Source organism: Sinocyclocheilus grahami, unplaced genomic scaffold (genome assembly GCF_001515645.1).
Source record: "Sinocyclocheilus grahami isolate Dianchi unplaced genomic scaffold, SAMN03320097.WGS_v1.1 scaffold1398.1, whole genome shotgun sequence".
NCBI lineage: Eukaryota > Metazoa > Chordata > Actinopteri > Cypriniformes > Cyprinidae > Sinocyclocheilus > Sinocyclocheilus grahami.
In genome coordinates this window covers 368,820-377,381 of record NW_015506577.1, presented here as the reverse complement: position 1 = coordinate 377,381, position 8,562 = coordinate 368,820, and the positions used below count along the sequence as shown (strand labels likewise).

At 36.5% G+C, this 8,562-nt stretch overlaps 1 protein-coding gene across 1 annotated transcript; it reads left to right on the top strand.

Moving 5' to 3' along the window:
* The first annotated feature begins 1,054 nt into the window (after nt 1–1,054).
* Nucleotides 1,055–8,451, top strand: sobpb (sine oculis binding protein homolog (Drosophila) b). The gene is made up of 6 exons (XM_016256123.1): nt 1,055–1,138; nt 3,545–3,671; nt 3,739–3,834; nt 5,157–5,293; nt 6,276–6,374; nt 7,222–8,451. Exons 1-6 carry the CDS (start codon nt 1,055–1,057, stop codon nt 8,449–8,451), a joined length of 1,773 nt encoding a protein of 590 aa, XP_016111609.1.
* Nucleotides 8,452–8,562: the final 111 nt, after the last annotated feature.

The window sequence follows — 8,562 nt, the reverse complement described above, 5'->3', positions numbered from 1 at the left end:
GGTAACCAAGGAAACACTGTATCACTGCTGTTCATGAGCGCAGCGCTGCTTTGTTTACGGCGGTAACCAAGGAAACGCTGTATCATTGCTGTTCATAAGCGCAGCGCTGCTTTGTTTACGGTGGTAACCAAGGAAACACTGTATCACTGCTGTTCATGAGCGCAGCGCTGCTTTGTTTACGGCGGTAACCAAGGAAACGCTGTATCATTGCTGTTCATAAGCGCAGCGCTGCTTTGTTTACGGTGGTAACCAAGGAAACACTGTATCACTGCTGTTCATGAGCGCAGCGCTGCTTTGTTTACGGCGGTAACCAAGGAAACGCTGTATCATTGCTGTTCATAAGCGCAGCGCTGCTTTGTTTACGGTGGTAACCAAGGAAACACTGTATCATTGCTGTTCATGAGCGCAGCTGCTTTGTTTAAAGCGGTAACCAAGGAAACACTGTATCACTGCTGTTCGTGAGCGCCACCTGCTGTCAGAGAGTGCATCTGCGTCTCGTTCAGCTCGTCTGCTGTTTCATTCAGATGTTTTATGTAGTATAGTTTCACAAAACTAAAGTCAGACCATTCTGTTTTTGCTTCAGATTTTGAAATGATACAATCTAATTTAGATTACAAACTGCTCATGCTGCATGTATGCTGCAAAATGCAGTGGTTGCCTCTAATTTTATATAGAAAGAGCACAGACAATTCCTTAGTTTGTTCATATTAAGAGATTTATTTTGTGTAACTTGCTTGTTTGATTTGGGGTTTGTTTTAAAATTTCAATTTAGTTTTGTTATATTTCAATTTCACAAAGAAAAGTGCAGCAATAGCCTAATAAAAGGACACCTTTTCACTTTTACTGTATAATGTCTTCAATCTCATTTTGTTAAAAAAAAAAATCGTGAGAAAATCGAGTCTTGAATCGAACCGTGGTTACATCGCGATCCCGCGGTAGTTTGAGGGAAGCTGTGACCGATGGAGGGTGAGGCCTGTGGGAGGAGCAGGAGAGGGTGTTGGGTTCCTCCTCCTCGCCGGACCTCCTCTCGCTCTCACTGTGCTCCTGCGCCGCGATGGAAGCGGAGCGAGCGGCGGAGAACAAGCGCAGCAGAAAACCCGCTCACCCGGTGAAGAGAGACGCGCGAGAGGAGATGCAGGTGAGAGAGATTCTGTCAGAGCTCGCTGCACTGACCTGCTTGTGTTCAAAACCCGCTGCCAAACTCCTTCTGTCGAGCTGGATGAGTAGAGAAGAGAAGCTGCTTGAGAAGCTGGAAGGTACAGAGCGATATAACATCTAGTGTCGAGATATGAGGTGAACACTGGGTCAGTGCTTTATGTATCCTAATCCATACGTTTTTAAAAAATTAAATATTTAACTATTTGAAATGTCAAATTATGAAGAAGTATAAAATATGACGTAAAATATTTGATATTAAATGTCTTGTAAATATTTATGTAAAACATTAAAAACTATATATTTCATGAGAAAAGCTGTGTACACTGTATTTTGTAAGATAAAATATCTAATATAAAAATTAAATAAAAATATAAACCATAATATAGAAATATTTAAAAAGTAAAATATGTAATATAAACATGTTAAAAATAATAATAATGTCATGTAAAAACATGAAAAAGAAAATTTATTTAATATTAAAATATTTGAAAAATAAACCAGTTAATATGAAACAAAGCAATTTCATAAAAATATGAAAAATTTAATATATTTAATAGAAAATACTTTGAATAATAATAATGTAAACTATTAAAAATAACTAATTTAATAAAGATAACATATAACATTTTAAAAACGTGAAAAATAAAATATATTACAATACTTTACATTTTTTATAAAATATAATTTTATAAAAATATAATATTTTTAATATTAATATATTTTAAAAAGATAAAATAAAATATGCAATAAAACATTTCAAAATACTACAAATATTTAAATGAATTATGACTGAATCACTCGGTTGCATTACTAACCAAAGTAATTTTGCAGGGCAGATCATGTAGCATTAAATCCTTCTGCTCACAGCTCCACATTTTCCACAGCAGCTCGCATCAGATGCTGCCCACAGTGCTGTCCAGCTGCAGGAGTATCGGCTCCAGATGTGCTGACACCGTCACCTTATTAAAGCTCTGGCCTTTACTCAAGAGCTGATACGCTGGGCTTTCTGCGAGGCGAGATCCACTGGGGGTGTAGAGTTACAACTGAACTCACTTTAATCCAAACACATGAAACCGAAGCCCGGCGTGATGCAAGGGGCCCCGGGGCCGAGGAAGGGGTCCCGACGGGTTTGTTGGCTTTGGATCAGGAAAATGGATGCAGGAAATTCGCTGCTTTTTTTTGACGGCTGTAATCTCGAAGGAAAGGTGCATGCGATGATGATGACGGATGAGCGTTTGTCTCTTTCTAGCATCAGTTTTTCCTAGAAGTGCTTCTCCTGCTTCTTATTTTACACGGGATATCACGTGGAGACACGGGTGCCAAAATATGTGTCATACAAAACTAATTTACATATAACATTACATGCACATATCTACTTACATACATACATGTGTGTGTGTATATATATACAAAGATATCAAATTACAAAGATATAATATTTAATATAAACAATATACAAATATGACTATTTAATAATAAATAAAAAAGTAATTAATAATAATAGACATATTTAAAATAAGTAAAATAGTTATTAGCTAAATTACACTATAAAATAATTATAAATAAAATATACAAAATAAAATATATTATATATAAACATGAAAAATTAAATATATTTAAAAATATTTAATAAAATATGACAAATAAAATGTATTTAATATACAATATTTAATCAAATGTAATAAAAAAAAATTAACATTTAATAAAAAATTTAAAATTTACTATAAAAATTTTAAAAATTAATCATTTAATATAAAATATTAAGAAATCATACAAGGTATTTTTTCAAATTAAAATTAATATTTATTTTTTAAATTGTATCAAATTTTTTAATTTTAGTGTTTTTTGTTTTTGTCGTTTTTTAAAATTAATTAGTATTTATTAAAATAGCTATTTCTTTTATTAATTTTATTTTAGTTGTAGTTATTTTAGTGAATAAATTAGAAATGTTGCCTTGGCAACTGGCTATAATAATCATTTTTTAAATTCATATTTTATTTTAGTTCAAATGTATTTTATTTTAAGTAGGGCTGCAAAATGAATCGAATTTCTAATCGCGATTACATTTACGGATGCCACAATTACATAATCGTTCATTAATCGTTTAAAGTCCACTTGTGTTATTCTGTGTGCTTAAGATGGGTTTTTTCTTTCTACATGTTATCTTAAGGGTTTTTCCATTGTTTTAATTTTAGTTTTAGTGTAACACTTTTTTAATAATTATAATAAAGAAGAAACCAATCCGCTGTATATTTGACGTTTGAGGCTTAATGCTATAGAGAAGCACTAAAGGTTTTTCAGTTCGAGTGTTTTCAGCTTTCAGGCATGCAGCTGCATCAAACAACGGCATAAACATCATTCAGTGTAAATTGTGTTTGTGTTGCAGAGCTTTGCTGAGAACACCGTGAATGAGTTGTTGGGCTGGTACGGCTATGATTCAGTGGATCTGCAGGACTCAGACGCCGCTGACGGCCCAAACCCTGTCAAACACAACCATATATCTGTTCTCAAAGGTACACGCACACATTCACAGCTGCTGCTCGCATCGCTTCCTCCGTGTGACTGTGATTTATCCTCCAGAGAACTCTGTGCCACAGCCACAGGAGAAGAAGCTGCCTTCTACCTCCTCCTCCTCCTCCTCCTCCTCCTCCTCCTCGCCGCGCAGACCCTCTGCTGGTGTGCAGCTGCAGCTTCAGAAAACACACGCAAATACTAAAAGCTCCAGCAAATTCACAAAACATCTTCATCAGTTTGACGACGCACAACAGCCACCAGTTAATTTTTTTATTACAATTCCCCTACTGTAAAGCAAAAATAATATACCTATGAAATATTCATTTTCATTTATTTTACAGTGCAGTTGTTTACAATATATGGCTACTGCTGTCATTGTTGTTATTAATATTCTATTCTATTTTGTTTGGCTTCCTAAAACAGCAGTGTGAGTGTACTTTAGACTGAGACAGTAGATCACAAATAAAAAGAGAGTTGAGTTCTCTTTAAAGTTCAGCTACAAGACTTTTTTCTGACTTTAGTTGCTTAGTTAAGAACATGGGTTGCAGCTTAACTTCAAAATGTACAAAATGTTCATTTATTTCCAACAATTCTTCATTCGTCTTCTTTCTAAATATCGCAATAAATATCGTATCGTGAGATTTTGATATCGTTAGAGCCCTAATAAATACCATGGTTAAACTATAATTACTGTAGTAAATCCATGGTTAATTTGTGTTGGTTTAACTATAGTAACTGTTTTTAGTTTTTTATAAATTGTTTATATAATCAATGTATTAATTAATAGTAAAACACGAGGCGGTGGTTATTTTTTGTAAGGAAAGTTGTAAAAAATAAGTTAGCCAGCTTACATAACCTTTCACAGTTACAGTAATTGTGTATTTCGTCAGCTGTGTGTGTGTGTGTGAGAATGTGTGTGTGGACGTGGCTCATTATGGAGCCGAGAGAGTGTGTGTGGACGTGGCTCATTATGGAGCCGTGAGAGTGAGTGCGTGAGAGAGAGTGTGTGTGGACGTGGCTCATTATGGAGCCGTGTGTGTGTGTGAGAGAGTGAGTGTGTGTGTGTGTGAGAGAGAGTGTGTGTGTGTGGGCGCGTGTGTGTGAGAGTGCGTGTGTGTGAGAGAGAGAGAGAGAGAGAGAGTGTGTGTGTGAGTGTATGTGTGTATATATATATATATATAAATGTATGTATGTATGTGTGTGTGTGTATAAAGCTAAGAAATGATCAGGATGTTAAAATAAACAAAAATATCACCTTTCTGAGCAAACATTGATAAATATGTCATGTTCGTCTCTTTGTGGTTCCCTCAAACATTTCTGAGGTGGTCTGTGCCTATTTGCAGCGCGTTTCTGTTTTTCTGTTGTGTTGTCAAATTGATGAAGATGTTTTCTTAATTTGCAGGTGTTGAGCTCAAAACACAGGCAAATACAGTCTGGAAATGTGTGATTAGTGTAATATTGATTGTGACGCGTCTCTCGTTCAGACGAGCGGATCGTGTGCGTCTGGTGTCAGAAGGAGGGCATGAAGCGTTATTCTCTGCTCATGGGCTCCGAGCTCAAGAGCTTCTGCAGCGAGAAGTGTTTCGCCGCGTGTCGACGCGCCTTCTTCAAACGCAACAAGGTGAAAACCCATCAGAAGTACCGATATATCGGTAAAATCTACTGACAGCCTTTTGTGAATTTTGAGTAAAAATTGTGTACAAATAATAATATATAGTTAATAAATTAGATAAAAAATTTAATAAAATAATCAAAATAAAATAATAAATTAAAAAAAATTTTTTTTGTATTTTTAGCTATCAATAAGTTGTACAGTGTCGTCCAAAAGTTAAAGATAATTAAAAAAAATTAATGTAAGTTACATTTTTAGTGTCACAATTTGAGAGAAAGTTTGAATTGAGAAAGTCATGTCAATTAATTTTATGTTAGTATTTCAATAATTAATTGCATGTTAATGCTTCTGATGTCGGTTAATGGTCTTATCACATAAAATATTTACATTTTTTATATACAAGTATTTGATTAATAAGAAGTACTTAAAATGTTACATATTTTAAAGTAAAACAGTCAAAGTAAAATGGATTGTTATATTTAAAATATTATTTTTTAAATGTATTTTAATTGATTTAAAGGTTTTATGGTTTTAGTTTTAGTTAACTCTAATAACCCTGATATATACGCACAAAGTGTTTTAACAAAATTTATTTAAATATTTTAAATATTTTTTTAAATAAAAACAATCAAAACAAATTTTAAAATGTTTATTTCCAGTGACTCAAGTTTTTTTAATATAGTTTTAGTTTTAGTTAACTCTAATAACCCGATATACTGTATGTGCACTTGATTGTTTTATCGTTTTAACATTTATTTAAATATTTCATTTAAACAGATGGTTTTATTTTCCCATATTTATTTTAAGTGATGAATGTTTTTTGTTTTTTTATTACATTTTTTTATAAAAATTTTTTTTATGTTTATTATTGCACAATTGCGTTATCTAAAAAAATTGCATTGCATTTAAGCATGACTCCATCGCCGACAGATCAGCCTCTGCATACACACGCACTTCAGATTAGTATTTGTGTGTGTTTGTGTTCCTCAAGGCTCGAGATGAGGATCGTCATGGCGACCAGTCTCCGCCCCCTGGCCAGACGCTGGACACGCCCTCAAGACTCCTGCTGAAGATGAACAACAACACGCGTGTAAATAAACACACACACAAGTGTCCATGTGTGGCGCTTACTGCTTGAGAATATGGTTACTACATAATAAACATATGAAGGATTATAAACATATTAACATTATTAACCTTATTATTAATTAGTATTGAAGATTTTGTTCATTATACTGGATTTTTGAACTTCAATACAATACCATAAAAAATATCAATATTTGATATCAAGGGGGAAAATTGGCACAATATATTACCTGCTTAAAATCTGAACATGATCTGAGATAATTTGCTTTTGTAATTGTAAACTCAAACTCTGCTGTCTGAGACCCAATCACCTTATATAATAATAATAATAATAATAATAGTAATATAATATTATATTATGTGACAAGTCCATGTAAAACAATATACTATTAAAAGTAGACATTAATAGACAGCAATATACTACTATTATTTATAATATGTATTAAGTGTGCATAATTGTGTATATTTATAACATATGTTTTTGTACAAAAATATTTCATACTAAAAATATTGTGTGTAATTAAAAATATTATGCTAATTATGCTTTTTTTTTTGTTTGACGTGTACATATTTATGTATTGTGTTAATCTTACATAATTATACATATACAAATATTTTGTGCAAATGATTAAAAATAATTATTTTATTTAAAAAAAAAAAATTATACATATATTAATTAATTGTGCAAAATTATTAATCTTTATAAAAAAAAGTAATTAATTAAAAAAGATATAATTTATGTAGAAATATGCATTTAGCAGACGCGTTTATCCAAAGTGACAAAAGCCAATTTGAATTCAGACTCGATATGTATTGAATAAATCTCTAGTGTGTTGTTTCTCTCTCTGCAGGTGTGTGATTGGTGTAAACACGCGCGTCACACTAAAGAATACCTGGACTTCGGTTCGGGCGAGGAGCGAGAGTTCTGCAGCAGCAAGTGCCTAAACCAGTACAAGATGGACGTGTTTTACCAGGAAGCTCGCGCCGCCCTCGCCGGCTCCGGCTCCGGCTCCGCCCACAAAGACGAGGAGCCCCGCCCCAAAACGGCTGTCGCAGAAAACCAGAAACTGTTGACGCCGGAGGCCTGGGACAGACCGGCGAAAACCCTCTCGCCCCAAACGCCCATCTCAGCGAGGATTCAGACCAGCGCCTTGCCCGCTTCTCTGGAGAAGCCACGCCCACCACAGATGCCCCTCCCCTTTGTTCTGCAAAGCCCCACCTCTCACCCGCTCCGACCCCTCAGCCCCATCCAGAGGGCTTCCTTAGCCCCGCCTCCTCTCCTCCAGCCTTGCCCCGCCCCCTACATGCCCCTCCCCCCTGTGTACCCGCCCCATTTAGCCCCGCCCTGGCCACAGCCAATGATATTATCGCCCTATCCGATTTTTGTTCCAATCCCGGTGCCGATTCCCATTCCCATCCCTATTCCCCCTCAAACGGGCCACAGAGGAGTCATTCGAAGCCTTCAGGAGCAGGAAGACGAGCGTACGCCAGATCCGGGTCACTCGGAGGAGACCACCAAGAAAGTAAAGAGCGAACGATGCGCTTCTCCTCTCTCTTCGGTGATTCAGTGTCTCAGAAAACACAAAGAGGAAACTCCAACGCACAGACCACTTTTTTACGCGTCTGTCGCTCCCAGAATCGTCAGTCCCGCCTCTTTGTACTCATTGGCTCGTTCGACCGCCATACAAGCCACCTCGTTTTCATTGGACAACGCTGGCTCCTCCCTGATTTCGTCTCCTCTCTCCGATTCCGAAGATGTGAAGGAGAACAGCTACTTGAGTGGGCGGGACGATGGCTCGACCAATCGCTGGTCGGCAGAGCAGACGGACTGCCGGAGCGACCAATCGAAAGAGAGCAGGGGGGAGGAGGAAGCGCCGCAGGATGTAGAGCACACCTACGCACGGTCCATACCACCGAAACTACGCGAGAAGAACACACTGATGGCCGCGCAAACGCATTTACACACGCAAACACAAGGCTGGGAGAAAAACACAGATCTGGGATCCGAGCCGAGTGGACGGGACGATCCAGAGCTGCCACTGAAGAGACAATGCTTGAGAAACAGAGACCAGAACAAATGAGGCCCGGGGTGAGTCAACACACACACACAAACACACACACACACACACACACACACACAAACACACACACACACACACACAAACACACACACACACACACACACACACACA

What these genes read in the sequence shown, in the direction of transcription:
- sobpb (XM_016256123.1), top strand. Translation starts at nt 1,055, where the DNA reads ATGGAAGCGGAGCGAGCGGCGGAGAACAAGCGCAGCAGAAAACCCGCT. An exon ending in GCCGCGCAGACCCTCTGCTG is followed by an intron (nt 3,835 to 5,156) that starts GTGTGCAGCTGC and finishes TCTCTCGTTCAG; the next exon opens with ACGAGCGGATCGTGTGCGTC. An exon ending in AGATGAACAACAACACGCGT is followed by an intron (nt 6,375 to 7,221) that starts GTAAATAAACAC and finishes CTCTCTCTGCAG; the next exon opens with GTGTGTGATTGGTGTAAACA.